At 42.7% G+C, this 18,028-nt stretch overlaps 1 protein-coding gene across 1 annotated transcript; it reads left to right on the forward strand.

The window, feature by feature from the left end:
* Window positions 1-4,505: 4,505 nt before the first annotated feature.
* Window positions 4,506-17,694, forward strand: LOC149308980 (stabilizer of axonemal microtubules 3-like). The gene is made up of 5 exons (XM_089534049.1): window positions 4,506-4,662; window positions 6,539-6,727; window positions 10,566-10,727; window positions 12,162-12,289; window positions 15,260-17,694. Exons 1-5 carry the CDS (start codon window positions 4,507-4,509, stop codon window positions 15,603-15,605), a joined length of 981 nt encoding a protein of 326 aa, XP_089390175.1. The 5' UTR covers window position 4,506; the 3' UTR covers window positions 15,606-17,694.
* The last annotated feature ends 334 nt before the right edge of the window (window positions 17,695-18,028 follow it).

Below are 18,028 nucleotides of genomic sequence, written 5' to 3' on the forward strand. Positions count from 1 at the left end.
ATTCAATAAATTTTCCAGGGGAAAAGCATTTTCCCTAGGAAAAAGCAGATTGACTATCTTTGATCTTCATCAACACAGAAGAGCATGCCAATGACAAGACGGTAATGGAAGTGACCATATCCTCCTAAAAAACTGTCATATAGAGAGAAGGGGTTGCTTATAAAAGCCAAATTTCAATCTGAACTTTAGGAAAGCAATTCTCAATAGGCTCAAGAATAGTAAGAAAGATCCCATGGTAATAAATATTCAAAGAAAAGGGAGTACATGATGGATGTAAGTTCTAAAAGGTGAAAACAATTCCAGTGAGAAAGTAGAATCATAGAATCAGAGTTGGAAGAGACCGCAAGGGCCATCCAGTCCAACCCCATTCTGCCATGCAGGAACTCTCAATCAAAGCATCCCCAACGGCCATCCAGCCTCTCTTTGAAGACCTCTAAAGAAGGAGACTCCACTACACTCCGAGGGAGTGTGTTCCACTGTCGAACAACTCTTACAGTTGAGGTGGAATCTCTTTTCCTGGAGCTTGCATCCACTGCTCCGGGTCCTGTTCTCTGGAGCAGCAGAAAACAAGTCAACTTCCTCCTCAAGGGAACTGTCTGAACAAAAGAGGATGGTTGCATAAACAGCTTTCAGAAACAGAAGAAGAGACAAAACAAGAGCAAAAACAAGGTGCTAATATTTGTAGGGAGAAAGTCAAGAGGCTAAAGCACAGCATGAACTCAGGATTACATGGAAGATTAAAAATGATTTTCAAAGGTGGGTGTATGCACGTGTGTGTTTGATTATGTAAGAACACGGAAGCAGTTGAGATGCTCCATGGAGAAGATGATGAAATGCTAATAGGTAACAGAGAAAACAGAACTACTCAACACCAACTTTGCCTCTGACTTCTCCCCAAAGGGGAAAATATTCAACCTGCTCATGTCATTTACTCACACTCTGTGCCTAGGAAGAAGCTAACTTTATCTTTTCTCTTAAAACTGTATTTGTTCTGTGTTATTCCTTTGCATCTTTCAGTCAATTTAGAAACACAAGCTTTGTATCAAATGCTCTAAGCTGACACCGATCTTCAGAGCGACAGAGAGTTCTGTGGCACCTTAAAATAATATTTTTTTAAATGAAACAAAGATAGAAGTGACAGTCCTGAGAAGAAAACATCCCAAAGCCCATAGCTGGGCAAGATACTAGTCATGAACCACCATAATACACAGAAGAGTGGGTATATGGTCAGGTTCTCCAGAACATTTTGTCAGGAAAGAAGGTTCAATAAGCATGGAAGAGGTGAAGAAAATAGAGGAATAAAATTAGTCAGATGCTGTGACCAAGAGGACCATAGTTTATAGTTAGTAATAGCAAAAGCTTTCCACTTTCATAAGCTACATATGTATGATTCTAAATTCTAGATTGCCAAGTCCAGCTAGATGAGTGGATGGATGGATGGATGTGCATTTGTGTGATCATAAGAAGTTAAATCAGTGAGAAATTCAGTGCAAAAACTGCAGACTGCAACGACTACATTAACACTGTAAATATTGTTCTTACGTGTCCCCGAGTCAATTTTAACTTATGGCAACCCTACCATTGGGTCTTCTTGGCATGGTTTCTTCAGAGGATGTTTGCCATTGCATTTCTCTGAGGCTAAGAGAGTGTAACTTGCCCAAGTCACCCAATGGTCTCTGTAACTAAGTGGAGATATGAAACCACATCATCCTGGATCCTTGTCCAACACTCACTAAATCCCAATGGCAGAGCTGAAGTTAGAACCAGGGAATTTTTAGCACTCCAGATGTTTGGACTTCAACTCCCAGAAGCCCCAACCTACATAGACAATAGGAAGGAGTTGTGTGAGTTCTCATTCTCAACATCTGGACATTCCACAAACCCAGCTTAAAGAGGTAGGTGGGTTTTTAAAAATGTTCTTAAGTTTGGAGACAAGCAAATCCGTCCTGTCTCTCTGCCTTCTGTCTGCCAAAGCTGCACTTTATATCCATGCACCTTCCCTCAATTATCCCATGGAGTTTATCACACGAAGGAGATTGGGAGTTTATCCCATAAATGTCCTGGAAAAATTGCATAATTACGTGTAACAATTTCACATAATGTTGCACAAAACCCACCTTTAAAGTGGTCACAAAGAAGCATTAATGCACATCTTTTTACTTTCGGGATTTCAGCAGCAATGCATTTCCGATATCGCTTCATTACTCGCCATTTCCACTTCATTTGCAAGATGCTTTAAATGCACTTTCATCTCTCTTTAATGCCAAAATCAGCCCCAGTGTGATAAACTCCCATGGCTGCTCAGTGGGTTACCCCCAAAACCTATTGCTTTTCCTGGGATGCCAGAAAGGAAAGCATTCTCTGGCTTTGAGTGCCACCTAATGGCATAAACATATCGTAACAAAGCCTCCTTAACTACAACAGAAGCAACACCTGATGCAAAATGTAGACCTGTGACTCCAACACTGTCACTTTTCTTCTCCTGTATGATTTTTAAACATCCTTTGCCCAATGAAAAAAACCAGTGGGGCTTTGATAGCTTGCATGAAGTGTTTTGTGCATTTTAGTTGGCCAGTAAAGATATCACTCTTTTGTGGATTTTGTTTTATCCTCAGCCATGTTGATCCTGAGACCAATTCCGAAACTCTCATTTTGGTAATAATCTTCATTAGGTCCATGAAAAAGGCAGAAAAATCTCTGTGTGAGTTTTCAAAACCAAGTCCCTTCTCCTTTTGTGTCATGTCTTTTTTAGATTGTAAGCCTGAGGGCAGGGAAATATCTAATTAACTAAGGACCCTACAACCACACTCCAATCCCAAGGACTAGAGTGCAGCTTTGATGCAGTTTCTGGCCTCTTATGATGCATGTACCATTTAAACAGCATACCTCCAAAGTGACCCGAGGCAGCTTTATTTTGGCCTGTCTGTTCAGGCCCTAAGCTGCCCTGAGAGCCTTTTCTGGCTGAAGAGCAGGGTATAAATACAGTAAATAAATCATAAATAAATAAATAAGTCCAAAGGCAACTTGAAGAGAGACACAAACACAACCAGGGATGGAGGGGTTGCAGAACGTAACATGGGTTGGGTTGCAAAGACATAATAGTGGTTTTAGTGTTGAACTGTGACTCTGGAGACCAGGATTTGAGTTCTAGCTCAGCCATGGAAACCCATTGGGTTTTGGACCTTGGGCAAGTCACACTATCTCAGCCTCAGAGGGTGGCAAGGACAAACTCCCTCTGAAGAAACATGCCCAGAGAACCCCATAATAGGGTTTGAGAAGGTTTGGCGGGGTCACCATAAGACTTGAAGAAGGAATACAACAACCACCAACTGCAACGAGCAAAAGCAATGATCCTCTTCACTGGACCACTGCTCTTCAAATATTATTATTTATTATTATTAACCTTTATTTATAAAGCGCTGTAAATTTACTTACATTTAGGCAGAAACAGGCAGTGGCATTCATCTGCTTCCCTTGAAAATGCTTTAGAGATGGTGGGAGTGATGAGGAGAAGCTAATCGGGAGGAGAAAGCAGTGGCCCTTTCCCAGAATTTTTTAAATTTTTTAAAATTAAAATTTCAAATGTCAAACTTTTAATTTATTTTAATTGAAATTTTGGGCCTTTGACATAATAAAGAGAGAAAAAATATCTCTTCACCACAACACCATGCTACTCAACCCTTTGGAGCCTATATTCAGAATTTTTTGACATTTTTATTATTTTTACATTTCCATTAACAATGCCACATTTTAACTAGATCTTCACTGTGTGTATATAAATACATTTAGGCGGTGCACACAGCATTGTAATTTGAAGGTCTAATTTTTAATTTTGCTGGTTGTTTATATCAGAACTGTTAGCATTACACCTGCCCCTCCATATTCGCTAGGTTTAGGGGCACAAGACCCCTGTGAATATGGAAAAACCACAAATAACAAAAACGCCATGTTTTTACCGGAGAGGACACCTCTCTAGATCCTCTGGCACAACTCTGTGGTCAACGTCTGACAGACACTGACCACAGAACTGCACTGGAGGAGCTACAAAGGCCTAGTAGAGTATTCTCTCTAGGAATCTCTTTCAGTGCAACATTTGGTTAAATTGACCATAGAGTTGCACTGGAGGACCTAGATATTCCTAGAGAGAACATATTAATCAAATCTGCGAATAATCAAATCCCCAAATACAGAGGGATGAGTGTACATTCAGTAGTACATATGGGAATTACGACTGGTGAGTAACATTAGTGCAAAAAAGCATGGCTAAGGATTCTGTATGGTGTGAAATGGGAAGAAGAGGTCAATGGGGTGTGACATCATGAGTTACAGCACCCAGGGCTCACATCAAAGGAAGGAGGATGGAACACTGGGCACTTGAGCGTTCCTGTACCCATGGCAACCATTGTCACCAGCATTCCACTGGCCCCGCCTCTTCCTGCCCACCCAACAGCTGCTCTCTTAGCAGCTGCAGCCCGCAGCAACCATGTCCACAAAGTAAAGGCTCGCATGGCAGGCACTTTGCTGACTCTCCCCCTTGGCTGGCAAGCAGAGTCCTGGTCGCAGGTGCCCACCCAGGGAGGCAAGCAGGACTGGAGGCTGACCAGCAGTGGAGTGGGGCACCGCTATATCCCCCCATTGCCCTCCTTACCCCCCTATGCAAGAGTGAGCAGACTCAGGACATGGAATGGGCAGGGAAAGGGGCTGGCCTGGCACCATTTGGGTTGGGTTGGGTTGGGTCGGAGAGGCATCCTGGGTTGCATCCACACTGCAGCAGTGATGATCCGGTTTGACACTGCTTTAACTGCCATGGCTCAGTGCTGTGCCATCCTGGGATAAAATACTTGGCCATGAATAAGACTTCCCTATTTATCGAACTCTGCACATGGTTATTGTTTGGATTTTAAAATGTTAGTTTTAGTTTTACCTGAATTGTTGTTGTTTTTTAAATCCACAGATTCAAGCATCCATGGCTTGGAAAATATTCCATATAGATATAGATATATAGATATAATATGGAATATTTTCCATATATTTAAATATCTGTGGATATAAAGATATATATATATGGAATATATATGGAATATTTTCCAAACCATATATATATAAAACCATATATATATATATATATATATATATATTAGACTGCCATAGCAAAATGAGAGTCCTTTCTATCAAATGGCAAAATCAAGATTTGCTCTCTGTTTTTGGAATTTATATATAAATTCCAAATATATATATTCCAAAAAAAGAGCAAATTTTGATTTTGCCAATTGATACAAAATGGCTATGGCATTCTAATTACCGGTAATAGGAATTGAGCCTCCCCAGATTTTGGTATCCACCAGGGTGTCTTAGAACCAAACCCCAGCGGATACCGAGGGCCCAGTGTACTGTACATGGTTTTAATTTTATTGATAGTGTAATTGCATTTTAAGTTGGGTAGAAGATACATTTATTATTATTACTATTATTATTATTAGAATCATAGAATCGTAGAGTTGGAAGAGACCATGAGGGCCATCCAGTCCAACCCTCTGCCATGCAGGAAATCTCAATCAAAGCATCCCCGACAGATGGCCATCCAGCCTCTGTTTAAAGACTTCCAAGGAGACTCCACCACACTCCGGTCCAGGATGGAAGGTGGCTTACCAAAATAATAATAATTATTATTATTATTATTATTATTATTATTATTATTATTATTATTATTATTATGGTTAGCCACCTTACATCCTGGATTGGAAAAGAAAGACAGGATGTTAATAACAGTGATAATAATATTAATAAATGAATTAATGAGTACAGTATTGTTTGTTTGTTTGTTTGTTTATATCCCATCCAGCCCCCAATCCTCGTTCGGGACTCAAGGTGGCTTATAACAGTTTAAAACAAATGTGTAGTTAAAAAAAATTAAGAGCATACCAGAGTTCTGATGACAGAACCAGGATGCTGGGTCCTCTTAGAAAAAATACCTTCTTTGTTTTACAGTTCAGTACTTGCATTTCTGTTTGCTTCCCTCCACCCACTTATTATACCGTCACTGCTCTTTTGTGTTTGCTGCAGTAGTCATGGTGGTTGCTGTGAGCCTCCAAGTCCGTTCTGACTTATGGCGCCCCTAAGACAAACCTATCATGGGGTTGCCTTGGCAAGATTGGTTTGGAGAAGGTTTGCCATTGCCTTCCCCTGAGGCTAAAAGCATATGACTTGCCCAAGGTTAGCCAGTGGGTTTCATGGCTGAGCTGAGAATTGAACCCTGTCCTCTGTAGTCCTAGTCCAAAACTCAAACCACTACACCACACTGGGTTTCTCTTTTGTATTTCAGTTATGATTTTAAATTGTGTATGCTTTTACGTTGATTTTGTTGTTTGACCCAGATGTTTTCAATTGTCTTAACATTCTTATTGTAAAGTTTTAAAAATGTTTTTATCCCGTGAGCCATCTGGGGTCCCTTTCTGGAAGAAAGGAAGCATAAAAATGAAATGAAATGAAATAAAAAAATAAATATTTTGTTTCTTTCCCCACCTCTCTCCATCACCAGTCTACAGTCCATGAGCCCTTGCCTCCTGGTTCTGAGAAAGGGTTTCGAGATGAAGTTATTCCACGCCTGGCAACCACCGCACAACTCGCCTATGGCCCGAAGGCCCATGGAGGAATACTGGCTCATCCTCGCCACTTCGTGGCCGATGCACACAACAAGGTCCACTATATTAAAGATCTGAAAGAGAAGGTAAGAAATTCTTTGGAAGGAAGGAAAGTACCAGAACCTGGGTACGGAAAGTGTAGTGTTTAGAATCTGAAAAGAGCAGACTGGTGGCTTTGACAGGGAAAGAATGGGTGGGATCCTTTGCCTCCCAAAGAGCCATTGTACATCATGGCAGGTGGAGGAGATGTAGAAAGAACAGAGAGGATTAGAAAGGGGGAGGTTTTAGAATTCAGTCGCAAGGCCACAGGATGGGACATGAGGATTATAGCATAAAAGGCCAGCCCCAGAGGGGATGAAGAGCATCTTCTCTCGCAGCATGACATTTTACAGAGCTGAGTTGGCATCTACTTTGACCGCAGCATTGCAAAGCCTTGATTCTTCTGCCTGTGTTGGGGTAAGTAATGTGACATCCAACCTTCCTTCCCACCCCCAATTATAAAGGAAGAGGGACTCTACCTGCACTTCTGGACTGGAGTCCCTTTTACACTCACACTTGTAACACTTTGATAACACTTTCCTTGCCATGGCTGTGACCTGTGGGATCCTGGCATTTGCAGTTTGGTGAGGCACAAGAAAGAGATCCAGTGTGGTTTAAGCATTGGACTACGGCTCTGGATACGGGTTTTTGATTTCTTGGCCATAGAAACCCACTGGGCAACCTTGGGTAAGCCATACTCTCTCAGCCTCAAAGGATGGCCATGGCAAACCTGTTCTGAATAAATCTTCCCAAGAAAGCCCCATCACCATAAGCCGGAAATGCCTTAAAGGCATACAGTAGCAGCAGCAGCAACAACAAGGCACTGGAGCACTCTGGTGGAGGATTCTAAATACCTCACAATTTAAAAAAAAATCCCAGGATTCCATGGGATGGAGCCATGAAGTTAAATTGGCATGTAACTGATATAACTGTATAGTGCAGGACAGACCTAGTAGATTTCAAAATGGATTATGAACTGTGCTGTCAGAGTGATGGGCCTTCTCCTGTCCTTTGGGAAAGCAGCGAGAACCAAGATGTGAGGGATCAGTCATTCTCTACCATCCAAACAAGGGGCACCATCACCCTGGGAATGAAAACAGTGTAAAAGAGCTGCTTCCCCATCATACAGTGGAAGAATTTGTATGCTCTGTAGCCATGTGAGAGCAGAAAAGGGTCAAAAAAGAGTCCTTATGAGTCATTTCACTTTTTGGACTAGGAAAAAGATTGCTCCAATGAGTGTGGAGGGACTGAGGGCTGCACTTTGCCCATCTGTGCTCTACCTCAGATGTGCTTGACATCTGATGTTAATAGGTTGAAGTTTCCTAGAAAGTTCTCAATACATCTGCACAGGCTGTGAAAGCTTCTTGTCACTTTCTTGGTGTTTGCCAGGGCAGCCACACATTGGGCTAAAGAGAGCTAGGAGAGGCCTCTGTGAACATAGTGGACTAAGACAAAAGGTCCCCTGGTAAAAGGAAGCCCCTTTTTAAATGAAAGGTACAGCCTGAAGAGTGTCCATCAAGGTCTTAGTGCCATTGGCAGCTCATCTGAAATCAAGGAGAGTACATATGCACTATTAGCTTGATAATCTCCTAATCCATTCTCCCATCTTTTAGCAAGGATAAAAGGATGTTCAAGGCACTGTAATATGTCTAGCATTACACAGCTTTCTAGTAAATAGTTGAAAGAGTCATTTTATTTCTTTACAGCAGCTGCTGCATCTGGGAGCCATCATCGGTAACAGAGTGGAAATGGTATTCCTTTCGGAAAACAAGACAGAAAAGATAAAATAGTTAATCAACAGGAGGACATTAGACTGATGTTCGTGGCATGACTTATGCCATGCTGGTGGCATGCATGCCATGTGTTCTGCAGAACAGAGGCTATGAACGAACATTATTATGGTTGTTTCTGCCATTTCAGAAGGAAATCGCAGAAACACTTAGCAATCCATGTAACCCCAACATTAAGAAAGTCATTCAACTCAATAGTAATAGTGCCAGAAATTATTCAAGAGACAGGAGATGCAGACCTGAAAGGGTAGGGAGCTCAGTGTGTTTCAGATTTCACACAAGGCAGGTGGACTCCACAACAGATTCTTCCCATAGCATCAGTTGGCTACAGCTGATGACATTCAGACTACTACTGCATACCTTTCTTCCACTATTAAAAGGAAAAGACATTCTTGTAAAGATGGATACCATTTCCACAAAGGTCCACATCATGAGAACAGGAGAAACAAAGTCTTAGCATCTAATGGGGGAAGCATCTTATGAGCAAAACACCAGTTCTGGTGGTTTGAGCAGAGTTACCTACATTCTGTGTCAGCAGCGTATTTGTATGGGCAGCTCAATGAGACAGCAGATGAGCTGAGCAGACAAATTTTGGACCTCAGGGAATGGAGCCTTTTATTCTGAGATTTTCAATCAGATGAAGGAAACAGTTAGGTTTCTGGTAGCAGACCTGTTTTCCTCTTTGGCAACCCTATCATTGTTTGTTTTTGTTTTTTTGGCAAGATTTGTTCAAGGGAGATATGCCATTGCTTTCCTCTGAGGCTGAGAGTATGTGACTTGCTCAGGGTCACCCAATGGGTTCCATGGCTGAGCTGGGAATTGAACCCTGGCCTCCAGAATCATAGTCTAATGCTCAAACCACTACACCATGATAGCTCTTAACAGACCTAAAAGGTAAGAAAGTTAAAACTTTGATTCAGGATGACTCAAGAAGAAGGAATGGATGTACTGATATCACCGTGTCTACAAGACCAATGCCTTCCATTTAGTAGCCTGTTATTCAGAATAATATGGAAAACAGAGAGCAGAGAGAATAAAAGCTGTACTGGTGGTTCCTAGTTGGTGGCAGAAGACATGGTTTTCTACTTGTCTCTGTTCAAGAACCATAGTCTTACAGGATGGGATCTCTTGAGTCAACAGGTAGTCCTGCCTTTCCACAGGTGGAAACTGAGCAATGGAAAGTACAGCCTCTGAGTTACGTATCACAGTTAATCTTACCATTATGGTGGCTTGACAGCCCTCCACTAAAGAACTATGTGAGATTGCATGGAGAGCCTTATGCAGATGGTATAAAAGAAAGTGATGTGACCCAAGGAGAATAACATCTTCTTTGGTAGAATTCAAAGACATAACTGTGTTAGTCTGGATCAGTATGCAAAGGGATCTTGTAGCACCTTTGAGACTAACTGAGAGAAAGACGTTGGTAGTATCTTTTGTACACCCAAGTCTACTTCTGACTTCTTACATCGGATGGAGTAGACTTCTGTTTCCCATCATGGGACCTGGACCAAGTGTTAAAGGCTGTGGGTAACTCCTTTTTGAGCACATTAGGAAAACACAAAGTATGTTTATGTTGCAAAAAAAAAAAAAAAAACCTTGTATTTCTGGTGGCCATTACACTGGCCTGCAGTGCTCAAACTGAGCATTCTTTCTTCATCTCTTCATCTTTCAAGACTCAACAGTAAAGTTTCTGGATCCATCTTTCATGCTTAATGTGAATTTGAATTTTCACAAAGCACAGGTGATGATTGCACCTTCATTCCTCTTGAACCCTAGAGCAAAGAAAAAATTTGAGGAAAAATAGTCAAAATACCTTTTACAATGCTCTTTAAATATAACTTTTAAAAGCAGAGATTCGAACCCTGTTCTCCAGAGTCATAGTCCAGCACTCAAACCACTACACCACACTGGTTCATACTCTCATTACCAACATCCAATTGCAGTATTATATTTAGCTTATATCTTCCCAGTGCTGGGTCTGTAATATATAACGGTAACTAATTTCTAGTAACTTTCAGAGTTTTGCTATTGCCAGCCTACCCACTTTCCACTGACTCTTATCCCCAGCTCTTCTGGTGGCTTTTCTTTCCAACAGCTGAAGGTGAGGGCATGGAGGTTCCCATTGACCATGAGCAACCAGAAAAGCGAGACCAGGGAGCGCTACCCAGGTTGGCCCAACCTGCCACATGAGCCCATCTTCCATGCTGGACCCCAGCCCTTTGGACTGGCTGCGCATCATACAGATGGAGCATCCAAGGTATCTGGTATTCCAGGGGGGACGTCCTCCCACTTACATATTTTGCTTGTCAAATGTTATATGCAGAATATCAGTAAATTATAGAATTTAAATAATAGCTGTATTAGTTTGGATCAGTATGCAAAGAGATACTGTAGTTCTTCTGAGACTAACTGAAGGAGGGTTGTGGCATGGGCTTTTGTAGACTGAGATCCAAAAACAGACTGCAGAAATAATCCAATTTGAGACCGCTTTAATTGCCCTGGCTCAGTGCTAGGGAATCCTGGAAATTGTAGTTCATTGTGGCATCAGAGCTAGCTAAATGTCTCACAAAACTACTGTTCCCACAATTCCCTAGCATTGAGCCAGGGAAGTTAATGTGGTCTCAAACTGGATTATTTCTGCAGTGTGTTTTTGGATCTCAGTCTACAAAAGCCCATGCCACAACCCTCCTTAAGTTAGACATTCTTGTCTACTTGTTTCTGATTAAGTGGATTCAGTCTGTGAAAGCCTAGCTACAGCCTTCTTTCTGTCAGCTTAGAGGTGCTGCAGTATCTGCATATTTAAAATTGTGTATTTCTTCATGACATGGGGTTTCTATAATTCTGTATCTTTTTTTTTTTTCCTTCCTTAAGGCCAAGTCGGGGCTAGCCAGAGTCAGAATCCCCAAATTAAGATTCATTGTTTTGCAAATATGTCTTGCATTTACTTGCATGCTACTTGTGGAATTAGAAAAAAAATATCATTTTGTATTCACTATTTGCTATGGTTGCATTGCAATGAGGGCCAGATCCATATTTCTGGAGTGAAGGTAGTCCAATGTCTTAGCTAACAGCAGGAATACAGAAGTGCTGTTTAAAGCTCTAACAATACACTTGATGGGGTATTGTACCAGGGTATTATGAGAATTTAAAATGGCAGGCCAGACATAGTTGCATGGCGCAGGGTGTGGTGGGGCAGGAGTAATAACATAGTATTTACAATTCTATACCACTTATCAGTCAACCCAGAACTCTCTAAGCATTTTACAGTATTTTAGCCAATTGTCCCCAACAAGCTGGGTACTCATTTTACCAACCTACAAAAGGATGGAAGGGTGAGTCAACATTGGAGCCCTGGTATCCAACTCACAATCTTGTGGCTGCATTACCAGTATTTAACCACTGTGGCACCAGGGCTACCTCTACCCCCAAAATATGGATCTGCCCCTCACTGCAATGCAACCATAACAAATAGGAGCCAATACAGTTGTGGGTCCTGGCAGGGCATTGACACTTTGACAACTTCTCCCAAGTGTCATATGGTAATACTAGGCCTGGTTGGGCGAGCCATCTTCTCATCTGTTTCCTCTACTGTGTGTGTGTGTGTGTGTGTGTGTGTGTGTGTGTGTGTGTATGTTGCCAGCTACCAAATTCTTCCTGCAATAGTGACATTTTGTTGTTGTCTTCACTGCAGTCCATTGTGGCCAGCACACAGAATAAAGTGATGGCAGGCAAACCCTTCTACATCTGTGACAAGGCAGTGCTGCGGCTCAATGAACCATATGTGTCCACCACTGCTAAAGACTTCCATCCTTTTACAAAGTGAGTACATTTCTGTCATTCTCTGCCCTCGGCCCACTCCTCCTTGAAACATGCTGCCGTTCTAGCATTACCTGCCAGAATAGGGCATCCCTCCAAAAGGCAAAGGTTTCTCACATGTAATTGACAGATCCAAATAGGGTTCTTGTAGTAACTAGGACCTCTGCCTATCAGGCAGATGGGCTTTAGAGTCCTTGTAATCATCATGGCCAAATGATAACAGCAGTGGTGTGAACAAATTATATTCATGAACTTGTTGGATACTTTTTCCATTGGCTTTGCAGTTTGAGGCTAGGAAAAGATATGAAGGCTCAGGACCAACTTGAGGAGTTATTTTTCTCTGTTGCTAAACTGCTTGCATAGTTCTCAAAGCTATTGGGGGAAGATGGCTTGAACTTGGGCACTTTGATTATCTTTGTTTGCTTCTGCACTATATAACCCCTTTGGACTGTTGCTGTAGGCCTTCAAGCCGTTTCCAACTTATGGTGATCCTAAGGTCATTATGGGGGTTTTGTGGCAAGATTTGTTCGGAGGAGGTTTGCCATTGCCTTCCCCTGAGGCTGAGAGTATATTACTTGCCCAAGGTCACTCAGTGGGTTTCATGGCTGAGCTGGGAATTGAATCCTGCTCTGCAGAGTCATAGTTCAACACTCAATCCACAAGACCATGCTACTCAACCCTTTGGAGCCTATATTCAATTGCCTTCACTAGATCCTGTGGTGTTGGCCAAGGGAAGAGTGGGTAGAATTTGTTGGGGGGGGGGAGCAATTCTGCCATTGGCGATCAGGGATCTCATTCATGAAAGAGCTGAAATACTCCTCTGCTCAGTACCATCTGCTGCATCTTTTGCCATCAATAGAGCTTACACTAACTTGTGTCAGTGTTCAATGCCAAAAGAACCCTTGGTTCCAGAGGGTTCCAAAAGTTCTAGTTTTCAAGCAAGACAGTTCTTAAGTTGGAATCCCCCCAGATCCAACGAGGTTGCTTTCACTCCAAGCATAGTATTGCAAGGGTGCAAAACCTGCAAACTGTTAAAGCCAGTGGTAGAGGCTGCAAAACATGTTCTGGTGCAAAATACTACAAAGCAGCTGAGGGGACCCCAAATTTTTACGGTTTATTGTTACCAGAGCTTGATCTGAAAGCTAGAGCAATCCCTTACAAAGAAAAGTTTACAATAGTTGTGGGTGTTGAATTTAGAAAAAAATAGACAAGGTGGGGTCTGGATGAACATGACAGAGAGGATAAATGAGCATTGTTTAGAAAAAGTTAATACAAGGAATGCATGATTTTCAACCCTAGATTACTGGATCTTATCCAGCAACTGACCCGAGATCTGTGATTTTAGTAGGCATGACCTACATGGTTTCAGTTTCAGAAGCTGGAACTTTTTTCTCCCAAAACCAAACCAAACCAGAGGAACTTCTTAGGAGTTCCATGGCCAATACCACATTTCTGCAATATTCCTTTGTTTCCCCAAGAGTCATTTCCCTGCAAAGTAGGTAAATGCATCTTTACTAAATAAGTCTGCCAACTATATCAAACAATTAAAAAGAAGAAACAAAACCCAAAGCATGGGGAACAGCACAAAAACAACATTGTTAATGAGGAAACACATCAACAAATGAGAAAATATAAAATACAATATACAAAACAATATATACAGATAAAAAAGCAATTTTCAGTTTAAAAATTAAGAAAACCAACGCCGTCAAAACACTGAAACGCCCCTCAAGAAACTACCCATGAAAAACTATAAGTTTACCCATGCAATGACTTATTTGGACCTTATCACACATGGGGGGGGGGGGGTTGCAGCTCAGATCCACAGTCACTCCTGTTCTAGCAATGCAAAGCGTGATGTTTTTCCACACCAGATCCAGAGTCACTCCTCTCTAGCAATTCCGATTGAGGTTAAAACGTGATGTTTTTCCACACCTGGTTGCCTTTCTGTTGTCCTTCCGAAGTGAGGGAGAAGAGAAGTCAGTTCGATTCCAAGCAAGTCACGTGATGCGGACTCAAGCAAAGGGGAGCGGGTGCACATTGTATTACCACACCAGAGCATACTTTGAGGGGTCAACGATTCAAATCGGCACCCTTGCACATGCTCAGTGGGGCTCTGGACGCTGTCCTCCTTCCCTGCCCCCTCCTTAGCTGTCATCCTTCATGGGGTCTAGGAGAAGGCAGGGGATGATGGGATAGGTGGCTGGGGGTTGCTGGGGCCAGGATCAGGATGCAGGAGTAGTCAAGGGATGATGGGATAGGTGGCAGAGGGGGCGAGATGGGGATGCAGGAGCAGTCAGGGGATGATGGGTTAGGTGGCGAGGGGGCGAGATGGGGATGCAGGAGCAGTCAGGGGATGATGGGTTAGGTGTCAGGGTGAAGGAGAGGATAGGGGTCTAGGAGAAGGCAGGGATGATGGGATTGCTGGGAGGCTGAAGGAGAGGAGCAGATTGGGGTCCATGAGGATGCAAGGGACACAGGGGATGATGGGATCGGCTGGTTGGCAGAGAGGAGGAGATGGCATGAAGGAAGAGGAGGGGGATGAAGGAGCAGGACGCAGGGGCCAAGGGGGGGGTGGCATCGGAGTGCTTTTCCACACCAGACCAAATCGCAGTGCAATCGAAGGCAGCCAGGAAGCGAATTCTCTGAAGCCACTTTTTTTCCGTTTTAACCAAAATGAGGGGTGACTTCAGAAACACTACTGAAGCAATTCGCAAGAGGCTCCCATAGAAATCAATGGTGTCTGATAAAACAGTCCCTTTATGAGGTAAAACTGCATTGTTGGAAGTGCAATCACTTCGGAAGTGAGCTGGAACTGAGCCACAACACCACTCAAAAGCTCCGTGTGATATACTCCTTTTATGCCTTTTGTCTTTCTGCAGACACTTGCTCCTCTAGGCTACTTTGGTTTAATCCTCTTTGGGAGAAAGCAAAAGCTCTGATTATACTGCCTCTCTTTTCCCTTTCCTGCAGGAAGGAACTACTTGGCTATGCCAAAAAGGATGCTCCCAAATGTGACAACTTTCCTTTGATTCGTGAAACTGGGCCTATGCGAGACATTTGCCGGTTTTACAATGCTACCCGGGTACCCCGCCTACCGCCCAACATAACTGCGGTTCCCCACCATGGCCTGCTCACTCAGACCCAAGAATCCTACCAGCTTCCCAATGATTACAAGCGCACCTGGGACCGCTTCTGCCCAGTGGAGAGGCTGCCCACAGTCTCTTGTCGGGTGCCAGTGGTGGAGATCATGTCTGTGCCCCACATGTACGAGACAGAGTACAAGTGCTACGGAAGTGGCAAATTTATGCCAGTATGAGAGGGTGGGTGCAGGTGCTGAACAAACATTTGGGTTTGCTTCTTTTCTCTCACTGAAACAAGCAGAAGTTTGCTATTATTTGTTTGTTTTCCTTTTGCTAAGGGGAATCCAACCGCCTGACATTTACTGCAAATTACACTGTTCGTTTTGCAACTCTCAGAATCCCCCACTGCCCATGTTGGCTAGGGTAGTTAAACTCCAAAAATAATAACTTTGCCAAGTTCTGGTTTAGAGTAAGAATGGGTAACCTAAGGCCTTCCTAATGTTGTTGAACTGCGACTCTCATCATCTCTCACCACTGGCTAGGACTCATGGGAATTTTAGTCCAATAATTTGGAGGTCCATAATTTGCCTGCCACTGATTTAGAGGCATTCAGAAAATGGGGCATTTTGGGTTGCCTGATGCAAGAATCTGTCTGAGATTCAAAAATATCTAACTGGAGGATGTACTCATGTGTTGTAACTTGGACTTTTAGCTTCGGGAGACTGGGACAAACAGAAAAGGCTACAGTCTTTGCACACCGTCAAGGGAATAAGACTCATTAAACTCACTAGGACGAAATATTGAATAAGATCAGGCTATAAGAATAGGTTCAGCAAACAGAAAAGAATCACATAAAGGAAATAAATACATAATACTGAAGGAGATGCCCCATAGGGATCTTAAGAGAGAGATGAGGAGAGAAACTCATTGGTCCTTAAAATTTGTTTATAGAGTGTTTTGTTGTCTATATATGAGAGCTCCTTGAAGCATCAGCCATATTGTGTTTAGCCAGGCTAAACACAATAGAAGAAACATGAATAAGTGAGGCAGTTTGGGGAAGTGGTTGGGTCTGGAACTAGGACTTGTGAGGTCTAGGTTCTAGTTGCCCCAGAGTGACAAAGGTTACTGGATGTGGGGCCTTAGGCCAGTCATACACCTTGAGCTTAACTGCCTCACAGGGCTGTTGTGAGTCTATAGTGGAGAGGAGGAGAGCCATGTACACCTGCACTACTCAAAGTGTTGGTCTCTGGACTGACACCAGGCCCCAAGCTATTGGGTTGTGGTCCCTGATGGGTTTCCAGGAAAGAAAAGGCAGTTTTATCCAGTGGGCACCCAAAAAAAAAATTAATTGCAGTCCCTCACATCAAGTGACCTGCAAAACACTGCCATCTCGAGTCACTGAAGGAAAAGTAGGAGGTGACACATTAACCAATAAATAAAGTAGGAGGAACAGTGATCCATACAGGGCTGCCCAGGACAGGGAGCAAATTGCCTTAGACCCCATAAAATAGGAAGTGGCATGCTTCAACCCCTACGCATACCACTGGTTGTGGCCCTGACCCTATCACTACTTATCAGGACCCTACCAGACATGCGTATGTATAGGTTTGCTCCAGGTCTTATAAACCCACCATTTTTGCTTTGCTTGCTAGGGCTGCTGAGAGTTGCTGTCTAACATCTGGAAGGTTACATAATTCCCAGCCTAGCATTAGTGTGAAAAAGAGTGCTATCTAAATGAAAAGGATTTCTTACCACACTTAAATCTCTCTCTTCCTGCATGTAGCTCGATTTTATCTTCTAAACCATGTGGGAAGCAGGTTAAGCTAAGTGGTAGTGACTTTGACTGAAATTGTATGTATGTATGTATATACACTTAAGTCTTGAAAAAGCCCCAGTGAAAAAGAGTACAATTTACTTCTGAGTAAAAATGCTTAGGCTTACACTGTACATGGACAAGCCATGCAAACTTACCATTCAAGAGCAAACCCATCATTTAGAGTTGGGAAGTTGTGGTCCTCTAGATGATGTTGAAATCCAGTTTCCATTATTCTTAGCCCAGCATGCAGGGATGATAGAAACTACAGTCCAGCATGCAAAGGGCTACAAATTCCCCCAACTTCCCCACGTCCTTCCAGACTTAGGACTGGAAAACCCAGGTTCAAATCTTCTGTCAGCCATGAAGTTCTTAATGAGTGACTGTGGATCAGTAATTCTCATTGTAGCCTACCTTACAGGTTGGTTGTCAGAATAAAATATAATCAGCAGAATATATATGTTGCCTTGAACAGCTGGAAATCTAATGTGTAAATGTAAATAAAACAGCCAGCCACTACATCACCACATTGTTTGTTGTTTCCATGTTTTTAACACCAGGGTGCTAGTTTGTGGCCCATGGGGAATCTCTCTCTTTTAAATCAAATATAGGCTTTTCCATGCTGTAATGCGCATGTTTCTGTAACAATTCCCAGGTGGAAGAAGCTACGTGCTGCTACTTCTGATCAAGAGCCTGTGTTTCAAAGTCCTTTGAACAAATGAATTTGTGTGCACACATGTGTTGCACATGTGCTGATGCATTACAAGCCAAGACAAACCAAGATCTGGGTGTGGGTAGGGGGTAGGTGCTAGTAGGCCTGACAAAATTGCCTCATTGTGAAATACA

The sequence above is a fragment of the Sceloporus occidentalis genome, unplaced genomic scaffold (assembly GCF_023333645.1).
Source record: "Sceloporus occidentalis isolate IW3139 unplaced genomic scaffold, rSceOcc1.0.p SCAF_7, whole genome shotgun sequence".
Classification (NCBI taxonomy): domain Eukaryota; kingdom Metazoa; phylum Chordata; class Lepidosauria; order Squamata; family Phrynosomatidae; genus Sceloporus; species Sceloporus occidentalis.